This window comes from Thunnus maccoyii, chromosome 6 (genome assembly GCF_910596095.1).
Source record: "Thunnus maccoyii chromosome 6, fThuMac1.1, whole genome shotgun sequence".
Taxonomy (NCBI): domain Eukaryota; kingdom Metazoa; phylum Chordata; class Actinopteri; order Scombriformes; family Scombridae; genus Thunnus; species Thunnus maccoyii.
Genome location: NC_056538.1, coordinates 24,638,535 through 24,651,028, shown reverse-complemented (window position 1 = coordinate 24,651,028; position 12,494 = coordinate 24,638,535). Strand labels below are relative to the sequence as shown.

General features: G+C 40.3%; 1 protein-coding gene across 1 annotated transcript in view; it reads right to left on the bottom strand.

Annotated features, from left to right (window-relative positions):
* The window catches only part of robo1 (roundabout, axon guidance receptor, homolog 1 (Drosophila)), a 201,411-nt gene that overhangs the window by 132,549 nt on the left and 56,368 nt on the right, over nt 1-12,494 (bottom strand). Inside the window, exon 2 of the mRNA XM_042415452.1 lies at nt 12,134-12,223. Coding sequence (XP_042271386.1) covers nt 12,134-12,223 — 90 coding nt within the window. The remainder of the gene's footprint in view (nt 1-12,133; nt 12,224-12,494) is intronic.

The window sequence follows — 12,494 nt, the reverse complement described above, 5'->3', positions numbered from 1 at the left end:
TCCCTTTCCACTGACTAAGACGATTTAATGGCTTTCATTCCCATCCTACCAGTGCACTAAACAAGATGGCATAAAACAAAACCTTTACCCTTCAAAAAGATACTCCCTGTTGAGCAGCAAACACAACACTCTTTCTCAGTAGACAGAAAATTAAGAATACTTTTCCATCTGAAGAAAAAGTGATGCTTTTTTGGATTTGACACTCCAAAAGCTTAAGTTTTAATAGAAGTAAACAGAAACTTGTCAAAGTTGCAGATGGAGTCACCTTGGACAGAATGTGGCAGTCACAGGAACAGTATGTTTGAGCTCCCTTCACAGACACTTCAGTCGAATGGTTATACTTCACCGCCTCACATTCACTAAAGCCTTTTATCATTTGCGTCCTGTCCTTGACGAGCCATCTTTTTATTTATTCATTGTGTTACATTTCTTTTTATAAGACAGCAGTTCAAATTTGTAGTCTTTGTGAGTTGGCAATGGGCGACACGTCTCCAGGGTGTTTTGAAAAGATAAACACGAATAACACGAGGTAAATAGACTGCATTTGATTGAGCTCTTTCAGCAATTTCCAAGACAATCAGTAAACAGCTGCAGGGTATCTTTGTCCTGTTTCAGTTTTTTGGGCTATGATCCATTTTACAGCTACACAAGTAGCCCATCACAAATCAGAGACAGTATCTGGGCTGACTGAGTTAACAGTCAGAAGAGCAATGTCCTCTAACAAGAAAGGGCAAGACTCTCAGGGATGTTTTATGCCCATAAACAAACTTGAATGTGCTTGGAAACGAGGTTAGAAGAATGGATAAAATACTGGCTGGCTGATGGCATCAATTTTGATCGTTTTAAAGCTCTGTCCTCTTTTTCTTACCAACCTCAATGGAAGACCAAAGACAGAAAATGGTAAACATATGGAATTGCACTTCATCAAATAAGCCAACATGTATCCAGTCTCTTTCAACATAAGGAAATCTCTCATTTTTACAACTTCCTGAGGGAAGTAACTTGCATGATTGATATGTGTAGTCATGACACTCAGTCATGACAGACTGTTAACATTGGACAGGACAATGACAGAAAGGGGAGTAGACAAGAAGTCAGAGTAGGGAGAAGAGGAGAGATGACCTGAAGTCCTGTGGAAGTTAGATCATATTACTGTGTCGCTGCTAAAAGGGGCAACAAATCATCTCTGCTCTATGAGGGAGTGGCGAAGCACCTGGAGCACAAACCATGCCACTATTGCACAAGTCCCTGCAAAGATTAGAAATCTGCTATGTTTGACTTGAAGTGACTCTGTAACGTTTCTAATTGCAGACCAGCCAAACAACTTTCTTGTGACTGTCAATGAGTTAAGGTTAAAGTTTACTGCACACAAAATGTGGGCATTTATCTTATATATAGCCAAAGACCAAAAGACTGTGAGCTTAATTCAAAACACAGCTGGCCAGTCAGTCCAAAATCAACCATTTTTAGAACATGACACATTTCAGCAGAGACTAAAAGTGAAGCATAAAGTGCAGCCTTGTCATATTTCTGGACAGAAACCTCTGCAATTGTCAAGCCATTTCACCCTGCCAGTCCACTGTGGACAATACTCTGGTCCCTTAGCTCGACATGAGAGAACAAGAATGTATCACTCTAGGCTCCATCCCAGAATAAATATAGTTAACCCACTCAGATGAACACCAGAAACAAGCCAAAAAGTCTTTTAAAAACTGGACAAGACTAAAAATGTTATTTGTCACCATTATGTTGAGAGTTTGCCAGTTTGAGAATAGAGAAAGGAACAAGCGATACAAAGCAAGTGCGATGCAAAGCAGAGTGTAACAAAACATAAACAGAAGAGTGAGAACATTCTTCTTCTCACTATAGCCTCTCTGTTCAGCTTTCAGACGTGATAAAAAAAGACAGGGGTCCAGTGAAAGAAAATGACAGCGAACTAAACAAATCTGTTTCTGTTCAGGGAATGCCCCCATGCATGACGCTGATGCTAGAAATGTGAGGCAAGGGGGGTGGGCGTGGGGGGCAGACACTGAGGAGAAAGAAAGAGGGGGAGCTTCACAGGATGCCGCGACGAGGTTTGGAGCACAAAGCAGGATGAGGCGATAAACAGGCTGTTGCTTTTCCGCTTGCCTGCGCACACTGAATCCCTCTTTCCCTGTGTCTTTTAATGGGCCTCACATTAGCATCTGTTTAGCGTCAGCCTTGACATGGCCTGTGGAGGCTGATTAAAATAACCCAGCTATCACATAACATCCTGGCAGCAACATCAAAATACAGTCAGACGTTGGAATATTTACAGCAACAGACGTTCAGGAAGTTAGCATGAATGTTCTGCACTTCTGTTGTTGGAAAAATATTTATTAGTTGCTTCTGTTCAAAGTCTCCTCCCTTGTGATTATGTTCCATATGGAGAGGTATGTAGTTTATTATGTTAGTGTCAACAAAGTATTCAATATTAAGAATACCATGCAGCACTTCATCATTACAGTATCTAAACTGTGCATTTCCATGCATGACTGCGCTAGCAGAAGAGGAAGACAAGTTGTGAACCCAATTAGACAATATTTAAAGGTGCAGTGTGTAGAATTTAGTGGCATCTCACGGAATGGACTTGGCAGAAATGGAATATAATATTCATAAGTATGTTTTACTTAGTGTTTAATCACCTGAAAAGAAGAATCATTGTGTTTTTGTTACCTTAGAATGATATATCTACATAGGGAACAGATCCTCCCCCACGGAGGCCGCCATGTTGCAACGCCATGTTTCTATAGTAGCCCAGAATGGACAAACCAAACACTGGCTCTAGAGAGTGCCTTTTGCATTTTTCTCTTACATGCTTGGGGGGGTGGGGGGTGGGAGTTTAGTTGGTTGAAATCTGCAACCTTACCGCTAGATGCCACTAAATTCCACACACTGGTCCTTTAAGTATCTCTGATTGTACTTGGATTGCTCTCCTTTTCATCAAACATAGCTCTTTGGATGACCCACGCCTCACTCCTTCTCTCATAGAAATGCATAATGGAAGAAAGAAGCAGCATTGTGTTTCATGCTTAATTGGCTTAAATTGGTTTAGAGACAGGAGAGCTTTAATGACTGACAGTGGGGCTCAGGGTAACCGAGCCAAGAGATTCTTTTGTTCTTATCACTGACAGACCTCAGCCAATTACGTAGCAGAGAGATTCAAGACAAGATCACGAACAAGAGCTGAGCTCAATCAGAGTAACAATCTGACCCTAATTTAAGTGAAAACAGGTCAAATCTCTTCATTATTTGTGATCACAGAGTTTAAAAAAAAATAGTGTCACACATGCAACGACATTATGATGTGAGCGTTAGCAATTAAGGATCAGCCTTTGAAAAAGGTCTCTTTCAGTCAGTCAGAAAATATTGTGTCACTATACAGATGTGACAGCACAGACAGCTGAAACAACTCAATTAGGGTTCAATTAAAGAGGCCCAGTTACATATTCAGGACATTGTCATCAGTGTGAAACTATACAGTTGACTCTGACGTGGCAAACTGGTAAAAATGTTCAGTTCTTGTACTACAGAAAAAGGAGCACACTTTTAGATAATCAAATATTCACAAATTGCTGGAGCCACATCCAGTCATTTCCCTTTTCATTAAAAACACATTTTGTATTTTGAGAGTACCGCACATTATTGAAAAAATAGACAGCCAGTGCCCAGAAAAAAAAAACAACAAATTTTGCAGTTTTTGTGGGCTGGAGAAACATTCTTAATTCAAATCAGTTGGTTTTCTACCTTTTTTCATATCATTGAAGCGAAATCAATCAAAGAAGTAAAAACACAAATTGTTCTTTCAATAGTCTAGACAAACCTCAACTGCAAGCCCTTGTTGCCGCAGAGCTGAGAACTGATGGAACATTAACATTTTTTTTTCCTCAAAGTTATTTCTTCCAGAAACTTTCCAGAACTCTACTTAGAATATCATTCTGTAGTAGTTGTGGTTTTGATGGGGCCTGAGAGCCAACATCAGTGACTGATCTGTCTCTGTAGACCCTGAGCTGAGAAAAATGCAAAGACACTGCTCATGCTAAAAGCATTCCCCGTCTCTCAAATAAAAAGCCTATTCTTTCTTTCTCTTTCCCCGGTGCAATCAGCTGCCAAAACAAACTGGCGCTGTGATGAATGTAATAAATATGATCGATGGGATATCTGGCGCTGCTGACCTCACACCACGCGCCAGAGTCCAGGGAGCAGGTGCTGCTCAGATTTACAGCACTCCCACAACCCCCCACCACCACCCCCCCATCTCATAATATTCTCCTCTCTCACACACATAGACGCTGAGCCCTGCTGAGATACATTCACACTGCTGAGTCTCCACAGCCCCCTACAGCTCACTCTGAGGCCTAATATTGGCTCTGGCTGAGTTTCATGTGCAACTTGGCTATGTGTTAATCATACCACCACTAATAAAAGCAGCAATGATTTTTCAGATCATCAAACTGTCAGTCATAGTTGACAGCTATAAAGAGTAATTTCTGTTAAGATGGGAGGAGTACACAGAGCTGTCAGTGAGGTGCAGAAGTATGCCTTGTGTGTTTGCTCGTAAAGATGGCTAATTGATCTGAAGGCAAAGGCAACTCTGGAAAAAAAACATATAAACTACTTTATGTGCTGTGTATTGCAAGAAATGGGTGGCGGTGGGTGGCTCATTTAAGAAAGCTGTTAATATGTTTGTTTCAAGTGAACAAGTTGGTTATAAAATAGTAGATCATATACATAGATATGTGTTCAAATATACTGTAAAATAATGATGCAATAACAAATTATCACAACTGTATCAACACTTTTTAAAAATAAGTGAAATGCAATTAAAAATGGATCAAATTTGACCTCTTCTAATTAAGAATACCTCACGCTTCTAGTGATTTGAACATTTGAAATGGCCAATTTGTTGGCTGACAAAGTTGTGGCTGAAATGCAACAGCGGTTTGGATTTTATGTAACATGCCTTATGTGAACTTCTCCAGCATATCCAGCAGCTGTGCGGCTACAGCTGTGAGCTACAGCAACTGTACCCTTATGTTGTATTAGTGAGTTTGAGTATGTTACTCCTAGAGCCGTATGTTGCAGAACGGCTATAATTAAGTATTTTAAAACCATCACCAGATGGATTTTTTGGAGTAACTCTACCCTTATATGTTTCAAATGTCATCCACTCGTGTGCACTTCATGAGGGGTAAAACAAAGCACTTAAAATCAGAGCATATCTATTTTTGTAGTAGTAAGGTAACCATATGTGTCTGTACAGATTTATTCCTGAAATATGTTACCAGCAACATACTACAGGTACCTGACTCAGACATCGCTGTACACAGGATTTTAGAAATAAGGGGATCCAAAAAATGAGCTTGCCTGGGGAATTTAGGGGTATGGCTCCCTGAAAAAATGTTGATTTTCCTGATCTAAACATTTGCATTTTAAGATGTTTTGAGAGCAAAAATTGGATAACAATATCTTATAACCATACCAGTGGACAATAACATAAATTATCTGTCAAGGAGTAATACATGAGAATCAGTTTAAAGCTGCAATAAAGTCAATGCCTTCTCATAAGCCTCTCCCAGCAAACCATGCTCCAGACACACATGGGCATATGCCAATGGGGAGGACCTTGGCTTGTAGAGAGCTGACTTGATTGGTAGCTACATAGCTAGCCCTGATTGGTTGGTTTATCTAAGACTGGGGTGAGATTTTTTGACTTGTCTAATACAGAGCCCAGGGCACTCACACAAACTGCATTTTTTCACAGAACACTTAATTTTTTGATAATTGCTGGAATGCAACAAATAAATGTAACAATTCTGCCAAAATCTTTGTGAAATAATTTAGCTTTAAGTGTTAAATGAATGATCTACACTAGATACTTGTCCTTTATTTCATTATTTTGCTTGAAATTATATTGTGTGCAGTACAGTGTTCAGTACCTACTGCTCTTCCTCTGTCATCTCCATCATTTTCTCTCTTTCTCTTTCTCCCATTCACCTTTTTCTCCCACATCATCGTCTTAATTTTTTAATTTTCTTTTCTATTTCAGTGAAGAAAATTAACACAGGGTCAAGTGCTGAACTGAAAGAAGAGCATTTCACTCAGATGAAACTAGCTGGCATAAAACATAATGGATGGCCACTGTCTGTAATGCGACCACACAGAAGCTATTTGTCAAAGGATGTCTGTGGATTAGTGACAATCAACAGTCCACTAGTAAAATTAAGTAAAAAATTGTCTGGTTACCCAAAGTATGCTTCTATTTAGCGATTGCCTGTCAACACACGTCATCCACTTGCCCTGCATGTGCACACACATACACACAAGCAAGTGATTTTGGTGCTGTTTAAAATCTTTGCTGCACCAAAGCTAAGTCATTTTAAGCAGTTATTTCACGACCTTTATTAATATACACATCGGACAAAATACCAAGGTCATGACCTTGGGGACCTGAATGGTGCATACGGCCATAGACTCAGGTGTCGTATAGTATGCGACACATTTGCCTCTCTTATTTTCCTCCAGCTTGGATTTATCTGAATTGCAATGTAACATATAAGAGGTTACAGATTACTTGGCCAAGTATGTAGAAATTATAATTCAAAATCAATGTTACAAATGCTGTGTGAACCACTAGCTCTTGTATAGTCAGAAGAAACAAAGCATCCCTCCCTCTCCTCCTTGAGATGGTGAAGAACATGTGACCCATTTACATCCTAAGAAAACACTTATTACCCTTTCACTGAGAATTAAAGTGTGTTTGACGGGGCAGGAGCAGCTGATTATTAGCACTTAGCAAAACCCTATCCAATCTTCTTCCCAATTATCATGAGGACACTAGAAACGTGAATCTGAATATTCTAATTTAATTCTCACCTCATAGTCTTTGTGCTTTCGACCTCTGTGCACTCGTGCTAACTCCCATCTCAAATCTTACCCCCCACTGCAGTGCCTCTTGACCACATTACTCCACTTGCTATCCTGAGAAGAATGGCTAATAGACCTATTTTCTGGGACGGTGCTAAGCTAAGCTGTGCGGATCAGGGAGATGAAAAGAAATTGCATGGGGAACAAAAAAAAAAACCCTTACTGGCCTCAGCAGCACGGAGACTGTGGGGAAGCTGTGTGTAGGACATTAGTGCATGGTTATAACTAATTATATCTCAAGTGAATCGCTCCTCCAGGCGTGTCCAGGGATATTTCTCTTTTGTTGCACTGGAAAGAAATGAGCACTGCTGCTGCACTGGGGATAATACGGGAGAGTGCAGTTAGCTGAACATGTAATGCTCTCTCTGCTTGTTTCCTGTATGATGATTACCAGGGCACTGAGACTGATGAACATAAGTGAGTGTCATGGAGACATGACACCCTGGATGCTGTGGTGACTCTTGTGTAATATATGTGGGGGTGACACTGTCAAGGAAATTGGTTTTCAGGGTGGAGACTCAAGGCCAGCACAACAGCCCAGTAATGAGTGCAGAGGACGAATAGAGAATAGAGCTCTCCATCTCCCTCATGGTAAAGCTGTCAGTACCATGTATCCAGACACAGACCACTCCACCTCCACATCAATAAGGAGAAAAAAGGCACACTGTCTCCACCCACTGAGGCCCAGAAATACAAAGACAAGTAAGCCTCTGTTCTAACGCCACATCATGGTCTGTTCATACTAGAGTTAAATATGGGCATTATCTCTCATTTCAGTGTTAAATATGGTCAGATTTACCCTTCATTTGGTGGTAACATGTCCAGCTCTAAAGAGATAGCATCAGCTGATTTTTGATTCTGGTGTGGTGTGGTTTTAAGTGCTGTTTGATGTGTAACAAGTAACTGTGCAAAGCATTTACGAAGTTTCATTCCTTTTGAAAATAATGGCAGTGAGATTATGGTTAAACTTAGTCAGATGCTGAGACAAATTTCATTTTAAGTTACGGGTCAAGGTCAATATTTGAAGAAAATTAGAGGGAAATAAACAATCAAGTATGTAGATTTCAGTTGATTGGGGGTTTGTGGATAGCAACAAGCAGTTCCACAGAAAACTAAAAGATTTAAAAGATAAATATGAAAAACAAAAATGGCAAAATGAGTGAAAAAAAATTTTTTTTTTGCTCACTTTGTCATTTCCTGCCAGAAAAGACTTCTTGCTTCTTTTGGCCTCCAACATCATGGTAGTTAATACTTGTAATATTGCATATTTCCAATGCAATGTTGCAAAATTGGCAAACAGAAACTTGGCACATTACTATTGTAATGTCTGATAACTATTCAATTCTATCTGTAGATGAACCACAAAAGCATTTTCACAATTCTACTGGATGTTTTGGGGAACTTTCCCTTCCCATTTTCACCTGTTTAAAATTTTCCATACTCTCACCACTTCAAGTATAAATAAGGCTTAAGGCTAATTTGTACAGTGAAAATGTGTCATGTGACATAGTGTCAGCTGACAGAAACGTGTCACACAACACTTAGAGTTCATAGTTCAGTGAGAGTGTGAGTTCTCACTGTAGCAGCCAAAGGTCAAGCCAGACTGTGGATTGTTTATGCTCTGTGAGATAAATGGCAGCATATGATGAAATGTTGCATACTTTGGAAGGAGGGGAAATTTTATGTTTAAAGGGGCCACATTATGGTTTTTGTGATTTTCTGTTATTTATATACTGTTATAATGTTGGATACCTTTGCTAAACATGGCCAAAGTTCCAAAACTTGAGGCGAACGTATGTATAAATACTCCCTGAAAGTCAAAAGCCCAAGCTTCAACCTGCTCTAAACGTTTCGTTTGCAACAGTTTTGCCGACAAGCTGACGTCAGATCATTGCACATGTCAACAAATGGCTACCACTATAGTCTGTTTCATAGTTTGTTGACATAGTCTCCCAAACCGCCAGAAGTTGACTGTGATGCAGCTTCCAGAAGCTAACCAATCAGAAAAGAGTGGTCTTATTAGGAGAGGGGCCTTAAAAAGACTGGAGCTAAAACTTGTTTCAGACAGAGGCTGTAATGTATTGTATTTATTTATCAGGACAGTGTACAGTTTTTAACATAACGATGCACTGTACCAGATTTAGCTTCAAGCTCATTTTCATCTGCAGTCCCTTACAATTAAGACATATAACAGCACAATAACAAACAGCACAAAGCAAAAAACACACAGGACACATTATACAAAATACAAAATACAAAGCTACACACAACAGCACATCACATACGCCCACAATGTCATGCCCACAATGGCTGAACTGAGGGGCTGCATAAAGGTACAGTTTAAGATAAATAGAATGTTTTTTGAAATGTGAATCATGCAAAGATATGCTAATACAGCCCCAGAAAAAATATATAGGCCAGGAAATGTGCATGATATTACACAGCTATAGGTATATCACAGCTATATGACAAACACAATATTTCTGTGTGTGTGAACAGGATCAACTTCGGTTAATAACATCAGCTAGCAAGCCCACAGATGACATCTTTATCATTGGCTGTGCACCTTTTACATTTTCACCATAGAAATGGAAGAATAAAAGCCTGCATTCAACTGTGTGTTGATATTTTCTATGCTATCTCTCCAATCTCTGTGATTGTTCACCACTATTAAGCTCTCTGCCTCCTCAGCTCTAAACTGTTCTCACATCACCTGCCTGTACATCCATCAGCACAGAGAATGGTTTGTTCTAGACATTCATCGGCCTTTGCTTTGAGAGAAGATAAAATACAATATTAAGGCAGTCTGGACCCTTTTATTCTGTAGCCAATCGGTGATGACAATGTGGAAACCTTCAATACCCTCACTTTCTTCCTATCTTTATTTCCATAACCTGACAAATAGAGCAGCTCTCTGAAGTTGCCGTCCTTTGTGATCTGTGACAAACGCAATGGTAGCTGTCAGCAGGGAGGGAGGATATGAGTGCTGATGTGCTCTCTGAAGTCACGCTCAGCCTTTCATGTTGAGGCAGAAGAACCAAAGACCTGTCTCCTCTGTGTGTGTCTGCCTGCCAAGCAGCGGCTAAGCAAAGTGTAAGTGCAAGAATTTTAGCATGCCTCTCTAATCCACTGCATTCACACAGGTCAGTTTCATTTATTATGAATGTGAAGTTCTGTGCAAAGCTCTTTGATATCGGGAAACAATTTAGAGCTGGCTGAGAGTCAGTGTCTTGGGGGACCAATAAAAAACACTCTTAATGTATTGTGAACTTCAGGTCAGCATGTGGTTCCTTATAAAATTCACAGTAGGCTGTATTAGTCCCAGGTGACTAACATACAAGACATTACCATGTCATTGCCCAGTGCTATGCCAGCTGTTTTTAGTTTTATATGAACTAAAAAAGGTCAAGTTACAGTTTGTGCTGCAACATATTCCTCTCAAAAGTGGCACATCCTTGTCTTTTATTCCAGATTTAAGTAAATACTACAACAGGTCACAGAGGGAAGGATGACAAGGACTTACCACCCTCCTTACTCAATGTCATGTGTGAGCATGTGATCAGATAAACAGTGAAACTTACTCAGAAATCAATGAACCTCTTCCCCCCCATGAAGGTCACTGAGATCACAAGGCAAAGAGTCACAATTAAACACAGTCAGGCACCTAAATGATTCTTCACTGTAAAGCTCGAAGGTGCACTCTATTTTCACCTGAGCTAAAATTGGCAGCTGTCAAGATTATCTTCAAGTTCCATCCAGCGAGTAATGCTCTTTGAAAATGGAGTCTTTGGCAGCCGCCCACTTTGTTCTATCAGCGGCAGACTGAGGTATTAGGGCACATTAGTCTCATTTCCAATTCACTGGCTGGGCCAGATTGATTTCCTTCATTTTCATGCACAGATGGGATTAAATGGCCAGATTAAAGATGAACTCCTGGCACTGTCCACTGGACAGATTTATCATTCTAAAGATCAATCCCAAATGCAGTGAGGCAGATATGACATGATTTTCCTTTTTATACCCCCATTCAAAGCATGCTAAAACTGTTGAAAACTGGGAACTTTCAAGATATGCTGACTCAGAGTTTAAATTTATAGATTCCTGTTCTGATAGTTGTTTTGGCTCAAACTTTTGAAATGTCTTGGCATTATTGATAAAAGGCGCAGCGTTGCGCTGATGATAACTGTGTGGTATTGTCTGTTAATGTCTGAATTTCAAGCTAAATAAAATCGAGAGCTGCCAAGCTACCGCACACTGTGATGAACCTCATAACGGTTTTGGCAGCTAATTTGGACTTCCTTTTTCTGCACAAGATTTCCTGAAGCTGTGTGAGGTCCAGTAAATCACCTGGGGAGGTAAATTTCCACGTGGGGACAACACACTGAGAACACTTTTTCCCCTCACTCTGGGGGGAAGAGCCCAAAAAACTCCAACCAAAACATATGCGTCATCAGTAATTTTCTCCAGACTTGATTCCTTTGCATGTGTGCCTGTGTATGTGTGTGTGTGTGTGTGTGTGTGTGTGTATTTGTGTGTGTGTGTGTAGGTCAGTCCCTTAGGTGAGAACCCCATTTCCGACTCTTCATTTCCCTACAGAGCTCTGTGGTCTGGGGAGATACCAGCTACATCAACTGACACACTTGGAAGTGGTGCTGTGTGCCTCATTTTCCCACAAGTCTCCTCTTTCAGCACTCAAAACTGAGAAACTCTTAGCAGCAGTCACAACACGAAGATCATGTTTGAATATATATCTGCAATGGAAACACATGTGGAAACTCAGCATTGAAGCTTATTTATTCATTCCAAAGACTTTTCAACTATGGGGGAATTTCTGTTTGAAAAATGTAAACAATAAGCTCTCCCAGGTGCATTTTGTAATCCCTTTGATTACTATTCTCAATAAAGAGCTTATACATAACACGTTTGTATATCTGATGTGATAGACAACACATGCTCTGTGATTATATGTGCAAGAATAGGTATATATCACTGATATAAATAAGAAGCTCTTTATGGAGGGTAACAAAAGTGTAACCATATCCTGTTTCAATATGAGAAGTTTGAGCTGATGTACAAAATAATCCAAAGTCAGTACTTCAGTTAGGTTCGACTCCAGATTTCCTGCTGGTTATGTCTGTGTGCAACAAATGACACATGAAGCATCGTGGGAAAGCAGCAGCAGTACCTGTGTAGCCCAAAGAGTTGTCATCCTCATGTTCAGTGGTGGGAGCTGGTGTTGCCCCTTCGCTGGCCCCGTCCTGAGCGACTCCCGTCTCTGTCAACAATAATACCACAGGGACTGAGAACCCAGACACATTCTGCCCACTTTCCCCACCCACGGTCCAAATCTCCAGCCCTGTGCATCCCTGACACAGGCAGAGAGCGATGCAAAGAAGTGTTGAGCTCCATCCTTGTAAACTCTGTCTCTGGCTGCAGAACCCAAACACCCACATCTCAGTAAACAACCAAACTTCCACTATCACAATAGTTGTAATCCAATCCGTGTGTCTGGAGGAAGCTAAATCATAATTTTTTCATCAATCAGT